This window comes from Perca fluviatilis, chromosome 13, assembly GCF_010015445.1.
Source record: "Perca fluviatilis chromosome 13, GENO_Pfluv_1.0, whole genome shotgun sequence".
Taxonomy (NCBI): Eukaryota; Metazoa; Chordata; class Actinopteri; order Perciformes; family Percidae; genus Perca; species Perca fluviatilis.
Genome location: NC_053124.1, coordinates 14792294 through 14812943, shown reverse-complemented (window position 1 = coordinate 14812943; position 20650 = coordinate 14792294). Strand labels below are relative to the sequence as shown.

General features: G+C 41.0%; 3 protein-coding genes and 1 long non-coding RNA gene across 11 annotated transcripts in view; 2 read left to right on the top strand and 2 right to left on the bottom strand.

The window, feature by feature from the left end:
- ago2 (argonaute RISC catalytic component 2) overlaps positions 1-5617 on the top strand; it is a 36962-nt gene extending 31345 nt beyond the window's left edge. The window contains exon 21 of the mRNA XM_039820810.1: positions 5598-5617. The gene's annotated coding sequence lies outside the window, so the exon portion shown is untranslated. The remainder of the gene's footprint in view (positions 1-5597) is intronic.
- The window catches only part of mpp6b (membrane protein, palmitoylated 6b (MAGUK p55 subfamily member 6)), a 22798-nt gene extending 8053 nt beyond the window's left edge, over positions 1-14745 (bottom strand). Inside the window, exons 1-4 of one of the 6 annotated variants that reach the window (XM_039820817.1) lie at positions 14615-14745; positions 8589-8651; positions 5592-5850; positions 255-373 (exon numbers count right to left, since the gene is read on the bottom strand). In XM_039820817.1, coding sequence (XP_039676751.1) covers positions 255-373; positions 5592-5724 — 252 coding nt within the window. In that variant the 5' untranslated portion in view covers positions 5725-5850; positions 8589-8651; positions 14615-14745. Of the gene's footprint in view, positions 1-231; positions 374-5591; positions 6181-8588; positions 8652-14614 lie in introns of those variants that run through there. The other 5 variants (XM_039820819.1, XM_039820820.1, XM_039820821.1 and 2 more) reach the window with 5 other exon arrangements.
- Positions 8913-20650, top strand: LOC120571742. Of its 3 annotated transcripts, none has more exons than XR_005641285.1 (5): positions 8913-9057; positions 9294-9356; positions 11325-12203; positions 16705-17803; positions 19563-20650. It is a non-coding gene; the product is annotated as an uncharacterized LOC120571742 (long non-coding RNA). The 3 variants fall into 3 exon arrangements; XR_005641284.1 differs by having other exon boundaries at positions 8913-9356; positions 11325-11488; positions 12013-12203; XR_005641283.1 differs by having other exon boundaries at positions 8913-9356.
- Positions 15875-18702, bottom strand: npy (neuropeptide Y). Its single transcript, XM_039820826.1, has 4 exons — positions 18571-18702; positions 18099-18286; positions 16326-16415; positions 15875-16221 (listed from the first exon to the last, which is right to left on the bottom strand). Exons 2-4 carry the CDS (start codon positions 18284-18286, stop codon positions 16200-16202), a joined length of 300 nt encoding a protein of 99 aa, XP_039676760.1. The 5' UTR covers positions 18571-18702; the 3' UTR covers positions 15875-16199.

Below are 20650 nucleotides of genomic sequence, written 5' to 3'. Positions count from 1 at the left end.
TAGTAGTGTGAAGCAGCATCACTCAGCATGTATGCATTTGTGCAATTCCTCTGTGTGCAGATGCAGTGAGCACTCTGTTAGTCAAAGCCTACTGTACTTCATCACCTCAGCCACATCAAGCGAAGCACTGCTGGGTGCAGAGTGAGGGCAAGGCGGGGGGGGGTGGGCGGGGAGGGGGTGGGTGTGGGGGCTCGGAGGTGGCTAGCGGTTAGTCTGCTCGCTGCTGCTCACCCCGAGCTATGTTTGTGTGCTACCTTAGCCAGGGAGCGTACAGTGGGACTTTCCATGATGCCGCGCAGGAAGAGCAGGTCGATGTCTTTGGCGCCCGTGGAGGTGGGCAGCTCACCCAGATTATCTAACACCTGCTGCATGGCTGGATGGATGGATGGGTCAAGAGATAAGAAAGATACAGACAAGGACAAAGAGAGACAGTGATAATAAGTTAGCCAGGCATGAAAGTCATACAAAGCATAAACATACACAAGAGAAGTTCAGATATTGCAGCAACTGAGAGATAGAGAAGTAAACACTGGCTTATGAGTATCAGTACCAAATACTTTCATGTTACTCATAATTGCAAATCTAAGCCAAAATGCCTCAAATTAAGAGGCATATGTCACATAAATATTATATAATGATGATGAGACCTTCAGCAGCCATGTTTAGAGCCCATTCACTCTCCTTGCCCCCAAAAATATAAAATTAAAGCTCCATCTGGATGTACAGTATGAAAGGTCCGTTTAGAATGAGCATGATTGCATATGTTTCGTTTGGAAAATGTCCAGTGATAAAACTAAGTCCCCACATAGACCTATATTAAAAAAATTAAATGCTGAGGCACATAACCTCCAGGATTCAAATGTTCTCCGTTGTTTGAAAGAATTAACTCTGTTGAGTCTTGTATTCTGTGCACACAAATGGAGAAAGAGAGAGAGGTGTGGACTGGTATCAGTTAACCAGTTAACGCCCTAATGCCAGGGTCTCAAAGCCCACATAAGCCAATTTAAGACCAATTTAAGACCATAAAGCCATGGGAATGTACGCACGTATGTGTTAGTGTGTCTCTCTGTGTCATCATACTCTTATGTGGGTAGTAAATATGTCCATTCAGCACATGTATACAGTCACTCAATGATTATGAGCCTTATGATTATCATCTTTAACCTTGAATCATGTTCTATGTCATAAAGTCAAGTCAAGCTATAATACTTCCTATCGCTTTTTTAGAAAAATATGACACATAATACATTGCTGCCTTGAAAAAGTACAAACTATATGTTGTGTTGTATGGTGTTTGATACATGTACTTTTAAAATGTTAATCAACTTCCCCTTTCAAAAAAGCATATGTGATAAATTCACATGATATCTGCAGTTTCAGATATTTTACATGTGAAATGTATGCATCAAATGCAAAAACATACATTTCATGTGTGTTTTTTGAAAGGATACAAAAAAAATCATATGATCATAAGAATCATATGTAAAATCTCATGTGTAACAGCAATTTCACGTGATACTATCACATATAGGTATATGTGGTTTTTGGACATGTACATGACATACTGTATATGCAAATATAATTTTAACATTTGCTTCTTTTGTCGGTTGGGTAATAACTTTCATCCAAAATAAAAGCATTTCAATTTTAGATAGTGTCATTTTAAATTCATTTTTTTTTAAGTTTGGAAAGCACAACAAATGTCATATCAGTTAAACTACAGCTTGACAGTGTCATTTTTGTATCATTCATTCATCATACATACAAAAGTTGCCTGGTTGTATGATTAAGAAGAAGGAGAGGGAGATTGGCAAAAAATATGCAACAATGACCCGAAGACCTCACTGTGGCTTGACAACCACAGAGCACAGACTGACTGCATAAACAGAAGGCTCCATACAAAAATAAACCTTAAATATTTATGATCCTCTTAAATAAGGACAAATAAGGGAGGGAGGTCAAACATGTACATCCATAAAGCAATAAATTCCAGACATATAGTATGTATGAAAAAAATATTCAGTTCCTTTGGGGACCCCACAACATGTTTCACAGGCTAGAATAAACTCAAAGTCTCAGAGCAGAGCTGCAATTGTAGTAAACCTATCCAAACACACTAACATGTGCAAACACATAAACAAGCATTAAACCACCACCGTGATTGCAAAACACTCGCCCACTTAAGATAACAATGAATCAGGGTACAACCTCCTGAAATTTGGAGAATAATGTGTTTTCCAATTTTCGAAAGACTTATCCAACGGAAGTCACTTACATACTCAGACACATCTGAATACAAAACCTTAAAAATACACTAACATAAATACACACAGTTGGATCCCGAGTTTTTGTGCTCTCTGTGTTGACCTTTACCCACTTGGTCAGAATTGCACCCTCGACCACAGGAATGTTTGCTTATCCCAGCCCGTCCATAGCCCCCCTGCCACGTGTACTTGTGTGTACATTACTTATCCTAACAAGCAACCCTCAGATGCTTTTTCTTCCCTGTTTGAGATTGGAGATGAAATAAAGCCTCCTACCTAAAGTTTCTATAATCCTATAAAATATGGCATGGAGATACAACCCCCTATGAGCCTCTTGCTAAGCATGGCCTGAAGAAGTTGTAAAAGCTAAAAGATGACAACGCTGGACAGATAGAGTGGAGTGTTTTTCCCCAGCTGGTTCATTCACCTAGATCAGGGGTGTCAAACTCATTTTCACTAAGGGCCACACTGGAAAGAGAGAATCCCACCAAGGGCCAGACGTAGAGTTTATTGACGTGCTTTTGTTACTGCAGGTCACTTTTTTTTTTACATTTTGGTAGCTTTTTTCCTCAATTTTGTTGTTTTTGTTGTTTGTTTTTTGTGGCTTTCTCAGACATTTGTCACCTTTTTGTAAATTTGTTACTTTTTCCGACATTTTTGTATGCTTTTTGTCGCATTTTTGTTGACATGAAGCCCTACAAAAGTCATCAAAAGAGTTCCTTAGCCATCATAGAATTTAGCAAATCAAGCAAAACAATGATTAATTTTTTTTTTAACAACAAACTGTTTCACAGCCTGAATATGAAAACTCTCTCTGCTGCCTCAGGGGGGATTTCTGAGTCTCACAGTCGGCAAATCTGCCATATTCTGCTTTGAATGTCAGGTAATTGCAGTTTTAACACTTTCTTGTATTTTTGGTTTGGCGCAAAACTAGGCGGGCCAAAATTTATTATGAACCCAAATTGATATAGGGCCGGATTTGGCCCGTGGGCCTTGAGTTTGACACATGTGACCTAGATACATAATGAATCATCCTGCTTACCTGCTCTCAATTCCTCCCTCTGTGGCACTGTGGTCCATCCACAGTCTCTCTCATTATTTAACTACCGCCTCTATATGTACAACTACTAGCACTGTTTTGAATGCCAATGCAGAACCTCTCTGCTTAAGAATTCCTTACTCTGTTTTTCAAGGAATGCGAGACAAGATGGGGATCAGAGGAGTACCTTGACTAGCACAAAAGTAACATCACCCAGTGTGTTTTTTCCAGTAATGCAAGTCAAGAACTGAACCACCTCCAATGAAAATAGGCAACTCTCACAGAAAGCAGGGATTCCAACCAGGGGTACTTGTACCCCAGGTGGTACTACTGCAGTTGCTAGGTGGTATGTGGAAAGGTTGTAGGCTAGCTAAACTAAAGTGAAAAAGTACAAATTAGATGATTTTTTAAATATATATTGACTCTGCTGTAACATCTAAACACTACCTGTTGCAATTAAGAGTGCATGAAAACTAGGAGGGAACTGAGGTCTAGAGGTTAGCTAAACGTAATGGATAAACTGTTGAAATGTAAGTTTAAACTTTAAGATAATGGGTAACGCTTGAAATAGTTAACGTTAGCTAAAAGTAATACATTATTGGTTGAAACAGACAGCTAAATTAACGATAAACAGGTAAAACAGCTAAAGGCAATATATAGATACATAGTGGAATGGTTGAAATAGCTAAAAGTCATGGATAAATAATTGAAATGTCCAGCTCTTGCCACTACCAAGTGGTAGTAGAACAAATGCAAACATGACCAAACCAACCATAAAATTCAGTTAAATTATATGATAATATTATTGTTTTATTTAATTGTAACCCGGTTACATTTTTATAAATATGGTTAAAAATGTATTTCATGAAAGGGTAAAAAAGTACAGTGTAATAAATATGTTTAAAAGACAAAGATATATATATATATATAAGCGACTTTGAGTCCATGAAAAGCGCTATATAAATTCAATTTATTATTATTATTATTATTATTATATATATATATATATATATATATATATGTAGATTTATTATTATTATTATTTATTATTTTGAAGAGTTCATGGTTGTAAGAGGAAGTAGTATTCGTGAATAAGAGTAATACTGGTCATCTATTGGTTAAGGTGGATGGGATCACAGGTAAACAGGAAGAAAAAGTGTGAGAACGTGTGGTGTTAAGAGTGATGGCTTACCGCTTGACTGACAAACAACACGGGGAATGTAAAAGATTGCACAAAAAAGTATGAAGTTGTTGTCTTAGACTATCTATTTGACAGTCTTCACCCAGATATTCAGTACACTACATATCTTCTGCGAGCAGCTATATATATTTATCTATTCGAAGTTTATCGGACAGTTGTTCAGGTGTGTTGCTAGCTCATTAGCCACTGAGTATAGCCTATGTTGTTAGCATTCATTTGCAAAATAAATGGACTTTTAGCCAACGTAGCTAACCCAGCTAACGCTATCAGGCCTGCAACGTGGTTTGTTATTTTAATATATAACGGCTTTTGTGTGTGTGTGTGTGTGTGTGTGTGTGTGTGTGTGTGTGAGACTAATTTGATTTCATTTTATATATTTTGCCATTTTCCACTGTCTCTAAAACGGATTACAGTGTGATGTTTGGTTATTTCCTTTAGAGGTTTTTAAGGTGCTAAAGCTTAGTAACCTATGTGTTAAATAAGTTAATTCAAGTTAACATTCATCTCATTGCCATATGCCAATTCCTTAAAAGCTATTACAGTACATTTATTTAGTAAACGAAGCATAATCATAGTTGCTGTTAATTTAAGGTGGTTAAAGGAACTCAGGACATTTAAAAGTGTAAATAGGTAAAAGAGAAATAGTACAACATTACTTTAGGTATTCTTTATTGTAAATTACGTTAGCTGATTTAACAAACTCAGGGCCCTCCCCTGACTAAATTGGGGATAGGTGGGCTGCATAATTAACAGTGTTAAATAACATATAGTTTAAAATCAATTTCAATGACAGCTTTGGAACATGATGAAGGGGTACTAAAGTTAATCTGACAGGGCTGTGGGGATACATCAGACAATAATGGTTGGGAACCAGTTCTCTAAAGGATCATCAGATCATTTAAAGATAACTGAAAAATTTGACAACCACTTGTTGGAGTTACCTGACAAACTATACTGCCGTCTGATTATTCATTTTCATTAAACCCTTCTATCAATCCCTCTATCTCAAGTCTTAAAACAAAGTCAAAGACTACAGTAGCTCTCTCCTCCCAGGTGACACCCCACCTCTTCCTTCTCCTTTTCTCACCTCCAGACGTATCTGCTTCCTGGGTGGACTGCACTGCCGGGGGCCCCTCCACGCCAGGCTGTCCCGGGGGCATCACCTCCTCCTCCTCCTCCCGTACCCCATTGGGACAGGCGTCCTCCATAGCTGTGACCATCGCCAAGCCCTCCTTCTTCCTCTCTGCTGCCACAAGTATGCTAAGGCTAACCACTAGTAAACCACCAGTAGTTCTGCAACTATGTCTTCTGTCCTCCAATCGTCTTGTCTGGTAACTGCTGACCCACTAAACTCCCAAAAACACAGAGAGTACAAAGAGAGAGAGGGGATTGAGGACAAAGAATGAGAGAAGCAAAGAGACACAAAGAGAGTGACAATAGAGTGGGATTAAGATTAGTGGATATTAAGAGACGATGAGGGAAAGAGGAGTGGAAAAGAAGAGGAAGGATGAGGGGGGAAACATTTAAGAAAGGAAGAGGCTAATGTCAAGATAAGTTCAGAAAGACAGGCATGAAAACAGACAGAGAGAGGTAGAAAGCTGGATCGCACACACAGATGTGGACAAGCGTTCAATGCTTGTCAGTCCCCTCCCTCCACTTTGGCTTTAATACCTTCGCTTCATACCCATCAACCCCCCTCAATTGATGACACACACACACACACACATATAATCCCACAATCCCCTCCTGCTGTTGAGGGCTTGCTTAAGTACCCCTCCTCGTTTCCCGACCCCACCCAAAGTTGAGTTGCCCTACTTGTCGTGACAGAGGCACACACACACACACGCACGCACACACACACACAAGTTGAATGTGTCATTATGTAAGTAATCTTACATAAGTGTTACTGAAGGGGGCCTGACCCTACATTCCAATTCTTTTCCTTCTTCTTTCTCTCATTCACATTGTTCAGGATTTGTACACCCCTCTGCAGCAAACTCTCAGCATGAGCAGATTGTGCTTGTACGTATTCCCTCAGCGGTCGTCCACCTCCTTAAAGCAGCATGTGTCAGCCTAATGGGAGCTTTTTTTTCCTCTAATTTTTTTCTTTGGTCTCTCTTCCTCCTTAAATGAATGTGCCCTCACCACCTTACTTCTCGCTAAATCAGTAGACTGGCGGTGCTGACTGGATTATGCACATTTTGGAGCTGCAATTAAAGCTCCTTCATGCCTGAGCCTAAATACTTTTGGGGAAGCTACTTTCTAAGTAGGAACCTTGTTTCAAAAACCATTAAAAAAAACTTTACCTTAGGGTAGTCTTGGAAATAAATGGCAACGGCAGTCTACAGTCATGCTGGCAGCTCTGTGAGGCGGTAGTTAGGCATCTTAGTCATGCTAACATTTACTTTACTTTACTCAGCTGAGGCTGATGGGAGTGTCACTAGTTTTGCAGGTATTTGATCATAAACCAAAATATATATTAAAAAAAAGTTTCAATTTTGACCTGATATGTTATGTATTACAGTTCATTTGGTGAATGTATCAAATTTGGTGCAAATTCTTTAGTATTCCTCCTTTGGGGAATTTCAAGGCAATCAATTCCATTATTGTTAAGATATTTTGGTCTTGACCAAAGTGTTGGGCCGACTGACTGAAGTGCCAACATTGCCATCCTTAGAGGCACTGCAAACATGAATGTTCTAGCTACAATATAACATAACACATCCCAACTGCCATAGCTCAGCAGAAGTGTTTTTGTTTGTCCTTCTTGCATTTGAAATATTAAGGCTGTCAAGATACAAAGGAAAAGCAAAACAGGCAGGTAATACACCCCGTGTTTAAAGTCATCCAAAACAGGCCCCTCCCACAGCCACACAGCTGTGCAAAGAGCATATCTGTAGGCTTTAATCTGCCCCGCCTCTCCCTCCACCCCATCCTCAACATGACCAGTCAGCCCCTCCCCCAACCAGGGACATGGGATTTTAATCTGGCCACGAAAGCACGGGATTACAGAATCTCTCTCTCCTTCTCTCACCATATCCAGTGTTCAAACATCTCTACACGGCTAACATTATGATACACTGTCTGCTTTGCTGATGTAAGGTGGCTTGCTGAAATGGCCTTTAGTAACCACAGTAAGTACACAAGTGTAAAAGAAGATTTTCCCTTTGGACCCACAAAATTTGGTGCCGTTCACAGTTTGTTTATCACACATATAACTTTCCTTTTAAAATGTCAACCTAATTATTCCTCTTTAGAAAATAACAAGATGAGAGCCAAGTCCACATAGAGTTCGGCTGAGGTAGAACAGCTGTGCACTTAGCTTGTTGTGGTGTAACATAGCTTTGTTTTCTCCAAAACAAAGTATCATGGAAACTTAACAAATACTTTAATAAAAGAACTGATCACCAAGCTCCAAGTCTATAATAAGCAAAATAAGATAGTGCTAGGTTTCTTTTAAATAATTGGTGTATTACTTAGCAATAAGCCAATTAGTAGTGGATTATAGTATGTAACTAAGTACGTAAGTAAAGTTTTATTTCTATATCACCTTTCAAAACCTAGGTTACAAAGTGCTTTACAAAAGAATCAAAGGGTAAAAGAACAAAAGACGAGTACAACACAAAAATTACAACAGCATCAACATTACAACAGAACAATTAGAGGCATCACTACTCAAAATAGAGCACATGGCTCAAGCACAAAAAGGCCAATAATGTAACAATTGTGCTTTCTGCCAGCCATACTTGTGTAAGATTCATAGGCAGTAAATGCATTTCTACAGATCTTTGTTATATAAAACTGGAACTTTAATTTCACGTTTAACATTAGTACGGTCAGAGAAAGTATTATCAACCGTGTAATCCACATGGACATTTAAACACACAAAAAACCAGAAAGAAACAGCTGCTTCCTTGTTTCTTTAAAGTTGTTTTTTAAGAGCAGTGATCAGCACATCTTTGTTTCAAGGACTGGCAGTCCTCCCACTGAACTGACAAAATCATGTCAGCCCGCAGAAAGCATGTGCCTTAATGTCTCCAGTGTGTTGGTACTGAGGAAGAGGCGGGGAGGAAGTTGTGTTTACCTGTGCCAGTTGGTGTAGCACAACCTCAGTCCTACTGGCTGCTCATCAGTCAACTGTGAAGACCTAAAGAGAGAGACAGAGAGATGTGTGAAAGTTAGTCAGACTCATCCTTAAAGGACACAAATATTCAGTCCTACTTGCATTCCTGCACACCATTTTTCATCATTTCTCACACACACACACACACACACACACAGTTGCTTGAGCATTCAGATTCGTACTCGTGCTTATCCCTCACACACACTCAATGACTTTGTCTTTTTCCCAGTGGATTATCTGTTTAATCTATCTATGTCATCCCTGTCTCCTGCAAAATAGGAGTCTCATCTGCAGACTGAGGCCGTTGTTCGTTTAGAGCGATGCACAGAGTCACCCAGGACGATTCATTGTCTTCAGCCATCCAAGGATGCCTGCATCATCAGCTGGCACGGTGCCGTCAACGTAGTAAATGGGAAGTCATGACAAAGCAGTATGCATTCATTCCCAGAGAGACTCTTGCAAGACACTTGCAAACACATGCATACACACCTTGTATAGGTGTATAATGTAGAACTAGGCCTGTATATTGGAGGGTTCATATTATTAGCTGATACTTGCTAAGCAAAGATATATCTATATCATTGTAGGTGGTTGTGTATTATTAGTATACCTTCTCAGACAAACTCTCACCGTCCACTTAACCTTTGACATTCCTCTTTGGTCTAGGTCATACCAACCCAGTCTCTACTGGAAACGAACACAGTTTCCATGGGCCAAAAGATTTACAAGGTGATTACAACACACAGGGCATGTCTCCTCAACACTGCTTTGCTATTATTACTTGTTGCTGTTCTGGCAACATGATATCATGACTTCGCGTAAACATACACGCCACTTTCCTAAAGCCAAGTGGCATGTTATCTGTACGCATTTTGAGCTATCCGCGTGTATGTTTACGCTGTATACAGCGGACGGCAGTCTGCAACGTCACAGCGTAAACATACACGCCACGTGGCGTGTTATCGCAAGGCTACATGTTATTGCGAGGCTACAGCTGGGTTTAGGAAACGTCACACGCGGGTTGGGTTTAGGAAAAGAAGAACGGGGTTGGGTTTAGGAAAACAACAAACATGGAAAGAAAACATCATACGCAGATTTTCGCCGATCATTCATACATACTTTCATACTACTCGCTACGGCGTCAATTCACACGCAATCACAAGGTAATGGAAGTCAATGGGGGCCAAACGGCGTTGATAAACGAGTATGCGTCTTGATAACACACCAATAATGGCATACGAATTGGCATGTCATACATACACCACTCCATGAGATCAGTCTGGTTCTCGGGTCTTTTCACCCATCATGCTGGGGCTAATTGTTCCTTTATTGTATGAGAGAAAGAGAGAGGAAGAGAGAGAGAGTGAGAGGTTGCTTCATTACGCAACACAGATTACTGTCAGGCTCGGAACGCTCATTGGAAGTGAAAGATATCCCTTGGAAGAATGTTAATGGAGGCAAAGCCACCAGGTGCAATTTCTCGCCAAATCATCCGCACCACAGGGCAGGAGCTGAACCACAGGGCAAGAGCCGGGCTAGGTCCGAAAAGGGAGGGAGGAGCGAAAAAGATAAGGTGAATAAATGCAAGTAGGAAAAGATGGGGCGGGGTCACAACTTCATTTTGAGGAATGTATAAAAAAGGGCAGAGGGAGTTGGGAGAATTTCAAAGGAATCAGAGAAGAGATTTAGAGCAAGAGAATAAATAAGGAAGAGATAAATGGAACATTGGGATGCATGGAAGACAGGAGAATCCCTGAAGATTAGATAGAGTTGTGGGAAAAGTATCTCAAATCTTGGGAGGATGAGAGGGAACAGATGAGAAAAAGAAAAGGGTGAGAGTGGTCGTCGAATATAAACACCTCTGTAATCTGTTTCGCTGTATCCAGAAACTGGCAGGTAACTGTAGTTCCTCTTGTGATAGTTGCACCACCTGAAAATCGTTTTGTATCTGAATGCCAGTGAATGCTTTCTGAGAATTTGCTTTTCATAGAATAGACGTGGAGCGTTTGTAAATGGGTTACAACACGCAATTGAATTTTTCCCCAGCCAGGTCGACCTTACATTGATTTAAACTCTGCGCATGCACTGGACTCAGGACTCCCCTGATGTACTTTAATCACCACGACTGTGCGCTTCCCTTTACTCCTTTTGGGACAGAGGGAAAATCACAGGAAGTGGTCATTTGCAATCCCAGCTGCTATTGGCTGATGCATAGGAATGGACGAGCCAACAAAAGCCCTCTGAATGCCCCCTGGTTTCCAAGCATTCAGATGATGGACAGCTCATGGAAGCGGGATTATGGGAGGATCAGAGGGTTTGTTTATCTACAAAACATCCTTGCTGTCGCACACATGTAAACCTGTGTGTGTGTGTATGTGTGCATACTGTATGCATGCTATTAAAAGCACAGACAAACAGCAGGCTGTGTGATTTTAATTCATCCAGTTCTAGTCACGCTAGCGGGAAATCACGCTTTACCTCCGACTCTGAGTCTCAATGGGCACATTTTGTGGATTTATAGTCTTGAATGTAGTACGAAACGACACTACATCGCTCTCATGGGTCATGAAATGCACTTACACACACAGTCAAGCCAATATGGCATTCATCCTGGAGAATTCCTTCAATCTGTGTCTATATATTCTCTCCACCTCTATTCTCTGCCTGACAAAAACCTTTCCCTTCTGTGCACCACAGAGCCAGGGGCACAAGGCTCTCAGAGCAGCCGTCCCTCTCAGTTCCTCTCAGTGACTTGAGAATCACAAAAGAGGCCAGTCAGCTCTGTCCAGGCTGACTCCAGGGTAAACTTCCCCAAGCGCTGAGCTGCAGCTCGCCTTCCACTGGATGACACCAGTACGGTAGTGAGCGATAGATTGCCCGTGTGTATTTGTGGACCTATACTGTATGTGTGTAATGACTGGCTATTCATATAACCCCCCCATAACCAACCCTATCCTGTCTTGCCTCACACCCATCACCCTCTGCCTCCAGACAAACCCTATGTAGGTCACTCCATGTGTTAACACAGCCGCCCAACACGAGGATTACACTGCAACCCCCAAGATGGCCATTTTAGCAGATTAATATCTGCAGAATATTTATCATAACCCTGTTTTCTAACCGGTTATTATCACCTTATTATGCAGGTGTTGATGGTGCTGTCTACAGAAAGTTCTTTAAATCTACTCAGTTTCTCCACATCTACCACAAATGATGAGAATGCAGCTTAATACACCTTTGTGCTGATTCATGCTTGCCTCTACTCTTCATCTGACACTGCAATTTAAATTACCACATCTTAACACAAAGACATCAATTGTTGCATCATTGCACTTTCCCCGCATCACCAAAAATGACCTCATTCTCCTTCTCTGTGATGTTCCAGTTGGTGGGTTTCTGTGCTTTGCCACGCAGCTTTCGATGATATAATTACACGCAGCTCGTCAAAACCCTTCAGCACCGACCGCGCAGTGATCTGAGCACCTCCTGACATAATCTAACCGCCACATGGCCGTGCCTGCCTCGTCTCAGTCTCTCTCCCTTCCCAGCCTCCTGTTACTGATCATTAGTATTAAGGTAAGGATAGGAAGGCGATGGAGGAGGGGGAGTGATGCAACAGCACTTAACATGAGTGCAAAGTTTAAAAATGAGAAAATTGATTTTCTGTGATGTTGGATGTTGAAAATCTGAGAAGAGGGAGGAAGGGATAAGGAAAATAAATTAGTCTCAATTGAGTTTACCCAGCGTGTTTGCCTTTTGCTCAGCTCATCTTGTCATATTTTTTAATATTGGCAAGAATTGCAAACACATGCATCTCCTTCATAGAGCAATACTGTGATATTATACTAGCTGGTGCTGTTCCAGTTCAAATGAATGTGACTTTGAGCTGGTATGCTTACATAATGACCTTAAATAATATCATCAGAGGATGACTGTTTAACAGAAAATATACTGGATATCTCACATACATAATTATTTTGTTATATTTATCAGTCTGTTGTCTGTGGAGTTTTATCAGTGTTGCATCATAGATTCCACATTTCTGTCTTCATTGAGGTGGTGAAAGACAAAAGGATGTGTTTCTGTACAAAACCAAACTATCTTATGCTACATTGATAATGTTATTGTTTATCTGCAGTGGTTTGCCCCTTTAAGGCCTTAGTGATGGACAAAATCTGGCGAATCAGCACTATAGGCTGCAGCAAAAACTGCCAAAAAACATTTGCCTGGCAGCAAATCTTACAAAGTTCCCTCCAAAACAACGTTCCTCTCTGTACAGGTTATTAATTTAGTTGTGTACTATTCTGACAGAGATGCAATACGCTCATGATAACTGTGATAGGGTCAGTCATAACTGTAGGGAGGTGCAGCCTGCTGCAGGGCAGGAAGGGTTGATTGTAGTTGTGTGGATAACAAACACTCTGATACATGTGTTGTTCATAGCTGGGAAGTGTGAGTCACTGAGTGTGTGTGTGTGTGTGTGTGTGTGTCCCTTTCTCTCAAACTCTACCCCTCCCTCCTTTTTATGTACCATCTCTCCCATAGTTGTGTATTAATAATGTAAAAAGTAGAAGCTTCTGAGCTTTGGATTTGGTCTCTGAACAGGAAGGAATATACATGGGCTGAGAAATCTAACTTTGTGCCTTAGTCCATCTACTTCAGCAGCACAATAAAGTAATCCAGGATCCTGACTTACAAGTCTTGATGGATATCCCTACCCAGGGACCGCAGATTTACTAATGCACTAAACTGTCCCGGTCTCCTTCTCTTCCTCCTTTTGTTCCTCCTATTACATTCACCAGATCTGATTTGGACTTCTACAAGATTGAGAGCAAGAGAGAAAGATTGATAAACTCTAGTATACATGCAACAAGATCCATGCTGCCCCCTCACTTAGTGGTCTGGTGGCCTCCCAGGAAAGATCCCCAAATGATGTTGCGTATGTGCATGGGCTTCCCCCATCACGTGCGCGAGGCTAAACAGCTTATAAACCTTGCCAAATGACCCTGTGCTCTTCTGCGCAAGGAAGTCCCAAGATTCATTGTAGTCTCTTGTGATATGTAAGTGGTTTCATATTTTAAGTGCTCACACAAAATTGATTTGACATCGTTGTTAGTTCATTACTATAAGTTGGTGCACTCATACATCTCAGTGGAGGACAAACAAATAAAAATCAATAGGATCGTCTGGCTGCGTCTCCAGTCGACCAGCCTGTGCCAAACCACCGGTCCCCCTCTCCGTTTTCATTCAACATCAGCTCAAAACCAACAACGCTTGGTTGATATTTGTCGTGAAAGTTTTTCTTGAAAACAAAATAAGAGAAAATGTTCTACCTAGTGAACATATTACTGTGTCTTGCTCTTATAGTGAACTCGCACTCCCTGTGTCTTTCCTCAAGTCCACCACCCTCTGCTGTGTTGCAGTCTATCATTTCGGGACGGTCGCGCGTTCCAACCTCCTCATCCTGTCAGCACTATAACCTGCAGCGCTTTCCTCATATCTTCCAAGTCATGGATCGACGCCACGACTGTGACGCATGGCCACATCCGTGCGCCAGATTCCGTGCGCTTGAACCGTGCGCCAGATCCGTGCCAAACCCCTGCGCCGTTTTGGCTGACCAGACAACATGTATCCTACATTCACACCGATCTCGCCACACGTGCGGCCATTTTTTGTTACCCATCCGAGCCATTGTGGCGTGCGCACACTTAAGACTACAACCCATCCGCTATATTCTTCCTCATGATATACAGGAAAAGCGAAAGCACTCGTCCCACTCCACAATAGACGTCCAACGCAAACTAATAGGTGTCAGAATAAAAGCCTGTTCTCACAGCAGAGCGGGCTCTATTGGGGGCAAACATCCCCTCATGTCACACTCTACTGCACCTCAAATACGGCAAAGTGTCTTTGTCTCCCGTTTTAAAGCCAAAGGGCAAATTAATTCAAAATCTTCAAATCACATATGATCACGAGCCGTGACTTACCTGTGAATCGTTTGTGTGAGTTCGCGGTAGTCCACCGACCGTCCCGGTTGGACATTCAGGCCCCCCTCAGCTGTCTGTCCCGGTCCCGCAACAGACTACCAGAGAACACGACGCCAATCAAACAGACACGCCCCGCCTCCTCTGCCTGCGTCATACAACATCGACCAATTGCAGCTGAGGTACAACCCTCGCTGAGTGAATACATTGTTGCATGTAGTATTTTCTTTCTATCACAATTTCATACGCTCGCCCATTCACATAAATACATGTAATATGGTGTAATCATTTCACATGCACCATATTAAAAAGAACAGAAAAACACACGCCTAATGGGGTCTATGAAGCTATAATTAAATAGGCTATTTAAAAAGTGTAAGACGTATGCTACTTGTTATGACAACAAATATAGCTACACAACATTTGCCTATCCATCCCATACGAGACAAGACTATAATTCACACGCTAAAACAGCTAGCCAAAGTGGCGGTTAGCAACAGTTCTGACGGTCTCGTGAACGCAATTAGTGGAATTATTTCCAAATGTTACCAGAATCCATGTAGTGTCCGCATTCATTCTTCATCTTCTTTTATCTCCAGAGAGGCCACGAAGCGGTGAATATGGTCGTGGAGTGTCGTCAATGTTACAGTTGTATTAATGATTGGATACTCGATTGAAAATGTTGAACCACCACATTAAGCCAGGAGTTCACCGGGCTCCACTGTGAATGTTTTTTCCTCGTTTGGGTTGTATCTCATTTCCACTGCAGACTGTGTGTCTGCATTAACTGCTTGATTTGTGCTCTATGGGCTGACTTGATGTCAGGTTGCGGTAGGCTAACCACTCGTGTAATTGCAATAATGCTCCTGGAAATGCCATTTCTCCCTTCATTTAGTTTCAGAGTAGACCTTATCCTTATGGCCACAAGAGAGCGCCATTAGCCACCCAATTGGCAGCTTCAAATTGACTGATGTTTTCTGACCATATAAGCCCTTACTGCACCATTCATGCTTCTTAGACCAGTTTTAATGCACCGTTGCCCCATTATCCAGTGTCACTGAGCTAGTTAGCCGCCTGCTACTGTTATTGATTTCAGCAGGGAGGCACAGCAAGTTCAAACTTGATCTCATAATGCGGGATGACATCAAGTAAACAGTGTCAGGAGAGCAGTTGTAAAAACATTTAGTGAATTGGCACCCTGCTTACAGTCGGTTTAAATCAAATCTGATTAAAAAATAATACATTTCAAACAATGCAAAGAAATACATTTCTTCAAACAATTAATCTTTAATAGCACAATTATACAATACCATCAACATGCCCTCCCCCACTTTACTTTTATGTTTCACAGATGATAACTCTGAATAAACTATTTACAATTTTATGGCACATACTATAAGCAGTTGTGACTATAGCTGATGGATAAGTAGGAGGGGTTGAATATACGTGGCGGCTCATAAAGGTAGAAGGGGAAGAAACAGGGTGGTCATTTGGTGGTGTAGAAGGGTATGTAGTGAAAGCTGTGTAGAGGCCAGAATGTCAGTGGCGGCGGGGCAGCAGTGAGGTGGAGCCAACTCTGATGACAGCATCACCACAATGATGGGTCATATCTGGTGAGAGAGAAGCACAGGACAAGGTCAGCTTCCTGTGAGAGTTACAACCAAGTAGAGCTCTTATATTCACACTTTTACACACCACACACACACACACACACCTTGACTGTGGGAGCGTGTCTGTGCTTTCCTTCAACAGCAGCTCTGAGACCAGTGTGTCCAGAATCTCAGGACTGGACCTCTTTCCATACCTGAGATACAGAAAGAGACAGACAGACAGACAGACAGACAGGCAGTCAGACAGGTGGACATTTAAATGGCTTGGACCTTTCGGCTGTCAAATGAAAAAACATCACAGAGAGAGACCTTGGGTGAATTGAGCACAGGGAAATAAATAACAGAACCTATTACTCTGCATGTCCTTTTGGTCATAAGTCCAATTATAAGCTTAGTGAAATCTGAACACTGCCAGACCGATACCCTGCAGGGGCAGACAGGAGTTGCATCGCAGGTGGTCATATTTCCTTTTCCCTCCCTTAGATGATAAGCTGTGCCGGCGTGCTTGTTCCCCTGGGTGGCTAATCACCTGCAGCCGGCATGCAAGCCCCTAACATTCAGAGGAAAGCTGAAAACTGTGGGTGATTGGACACACCATGCTGTCCGTGGCAGTCATTTCTCCTCAGGTGTTTATTTTATTTATTTATTTTTTTTGCAGACGGTAATTGGGCAGCGGGTGTTCCCTGTTCTGTAACACGATGTGAAAAGCTGCAGACAGACTGGCAGCTCCAACAGGCACAACTTTAGGTGGACTTTGTTTGATTTGCACTTTATTGTCAGATTTTTTTTCTCTGCTGGACTGTTGGCCTGTTGGATTACATACCTATTATATATACATTGCTACATATGATATTGATTTGATATATTCTGTTATATATTACTTACTATATTACACTTCATATATTATACTATACTACACCAATACTGTCTTTTATACTGTTATATTTGATACCCTTTTCTATTCCATCCTATTGTGTTAAATTATACCTTTCACATTATACTATTTACATATACGTACATAGTATATCCCATGACAATTTATCATTTTACACCCGATTATGCTAATGTGTTTTGAAGTTTCTATATCATAGTTGTATTACATCTCTATATTAATAGAGACAAACACTAAGTGCCATTATTTAATCAAATCATCAGTCTGGTACATTGGTAATAGACTTAATGACTCTGCTGCTATTAATCACCACTGTGACTTTACCTTGCTATGTTTGTCTTCATATGTTCTTATATAGTTTTTCTATTTTTTGTTTTATTCTTATTTTAGTTTAGTTTTTTATGTACCTCTTATTTATTATTTTACTTTCTCAATTAGCTGTACTATTGCTGTCTTTGTGCTACTGTAACAACTGAATTTTACCTCTGGGGATCAAGAAAGGTTTATGTTAGCCTATAGATTATGTCTAGAACATAACAGAAAATGCCAAATGTTGAGGAAACATTAAATATATTATTTTGTTTGTGTGAGCCTTACAGACACGATGATAAACAACCATCAACATTAAAATCCTGCAATCCTACTCAGCAGAACTGGGAATTGGTATTTAAGGCTATGGGAGAAAATGGCGTAAGTGTAAGAATATACTAACGCATCACTGAACTTACAAGTGTGTTTTATCTGAAAACAGTCATCTCATTACTCAGTGGTTACAATTGTATATTAATGGACAGAATAATATAGACTAGAATAAGGTAGCAGCCAGTGGACAAATATTACCAATCCAGTTATTTGAGAACAACACGTGTATTGTAAGTATTCCCTGTAACCAGTTTAAACCTATAGGCTCCAGCTATGAACTCCAGCTCTGTCAATACGCTTTCTGCTCTATATTCTTGCAAAGAGGTGTAATCAGTCCGTCTACCTCTGTCTTGTGATGAGGTTGATGTAGTGTCTCAGGGCTGAGTAGTACTTGGCCAGGTCCTCCGCCGGGGCGTCATCCCCGGGGTTCTCCGGTTTCACCGGGTATCCCTCCGTCAGGGCGCCCAGGCAGAGCAGCGCCCACACCAGAAACCCCAGAGTCCCCAGCCAGCTCATCAAGTTAGGATGCATCTGACCGAGCAAAAACAATACAACTTTGTTAGTCAACGCCAGATCACTGGACACTTCCACTGTGCTTTAAATGTCCGTTTTTAATGAATTGTTACAATGTATTGACCTAAGGTTTATCACGAAAGCCCCTTCTTTTTTTTTAAAAATAAAAAAAATTTTTTTTTTTTTTATAAAAAAAAAATATTTTCCCTCCCCCCCCCCCCCCCCCACCCACCAACACAAAAAAAAAAATTTAAAATAAATATAATAATATTTTTTTTTTTATTTTTTATCAAGGTACTTACATTTCCCAGTGGATAAGAGGGATATTTTCGGCTGTCCTGAGGCGTATCTTCTGCTCTACTGGGCGCTTGGTGCGCGCTGGGTTTTATATGTGTGCGCCAGACACGCTACAGAAAAACGCGTCACAGCTGCTCTCCGTTTAGCGCGAGTCTCTGCCTCTCTTCGCGTGAACGTCACTGGTGATGCTATCATTAGTGTGCTTAAAAAAAAGCTGTTTAAATTCATTTGCATGACGTAAAAATAACAATACAAACTAAAACTATAGTAAATTAATAATTATTTTTCCAAATAAGTCAAGAGGGATTAGGGACGAAGTCCTTTTTTGAATTCTACAATCACGTTAGGATACTAACCAAATAAGACTAATGTTCCTATAGAAACGTTACATGGATATTGCAGTAATAATAACAGCATAGCAAGTCTGATAAGTTCACTAAAAAGTCACTGGGAAGCATCTGATTAACAATATTCCCTTTGGAAATATTACTAAACTAAGTTACTGTGTTGTTAATGTAACAAACATATTTTATGTCTCAAATGCAGGTGTGTGTGTGTGTGTGTGTGTGTGTGTGTGTGTGTGTGTGTGTGTGTGTGTGTGTGTACATAAACAGGCACACACACGGTTGGCACATATACACCGTCTTAATAACTGTGGCATTCAAACACACTGTCAAACAGATTGAGACACACATGCAAAGTGTGATGTTTTGGTGTTTATGAGGCTTCTCTATGAGGAAGGTGATACATTATTTTACAATCAAGTAGTGATTCTTCTGCAAAATGGGATCAATAATCCCATCTGAAGTCACACAAGATTGGCAGTAATGTGACACTGTGGGCACACTTCAAATTAATCCTCCTCACCAAAAGAAGCTCCAACGAGGACGCCTCGGGTGATCTGGAATAAAAAGATTTCAAACAGACTCACACGTACAGTACATGAGCCCTTTTTTGACACGCTGTTCGACTGAATCATTCCAATTTCGTTTTGCAGTTCATTCCATCAGGAAAGAGAGACTGGGACATCAACGTGAACAAAAGGCCTAAATATGAATATCAAGACACGTCAGTCAAAGAAGAGCCCAATTTCCAAGAAACCTACTTAATAAGAAAACCCAAATAGCACTTCAAATGAAACTGTATCACCAAGTGCTTCATTTACCTCCTATTCATAATCCTTTTGTATACCGGATCGCAGCCATATAATCTATCAAAATCAGTATTCTTCAGCAGTGCTGCGCAGAGGATGTGTTAAGGGCTTTTTGTATAACACAGGATGTTAAGAGGGAGATGAGGAATGAGACACAAGTGAGAGAACATGGAGCACAAAGTCATGACGGAATCATAATGATCGCAAGCAGGAATTAGAACTTCTAGTCCTCTTCAGGGGATACACACATGCACACACACACACGCACACACACTCAGTGGCTCACTTCAATAGGTACCTTTTTTAAGCAAACAGCTTGCTCCTATGTAAGTGTCTGATATTATAGCTATGTGAATGAGGCAGATGTATAAAGCACGTAGACTAAGTCGAGAGGTCAGTTAATGTTTGCTCAAATATCAGACTGAGTAAAGTGACTCATTATGATCATTAGGGATCAATTCATCAACTCCTGTGTTTTGGTCACAGGCGACATCTTAAGATTTGAAGTGAAAACTCTGACCTGCTGGTGGCACTTACAGTAAAAGTCACAGGATCACCGAAGTCAGTAGGATTCATCTTCTGGGAACATCATCGCACTCCATCCAATAGTTGTTGAGATATTTCAGTCTGGACCACAGTGGAAGGCCGATCATCCAACCTACATTGTTATCCCAAGAGCCACGATGCTAGCATGGCTAAATGGAGTGAAAATTGCCTGATGAAACCTTGTTTCTATGTTGATGATAGGGTCAGAATTTGGCATAAACAACCTAAACCCATGGATCATGTCTGGTGTCATCAGCACAGACTGTTGCAGGTGTTTGCTGTCCTGGTTCCTAAATAGTGGAACAAGCTCCCCATTGACATCAGGACAGCTGAAAGTCTACACATCTTCTGCCACAGGTTAAAAAAACATCTCTTCCGACTGCACC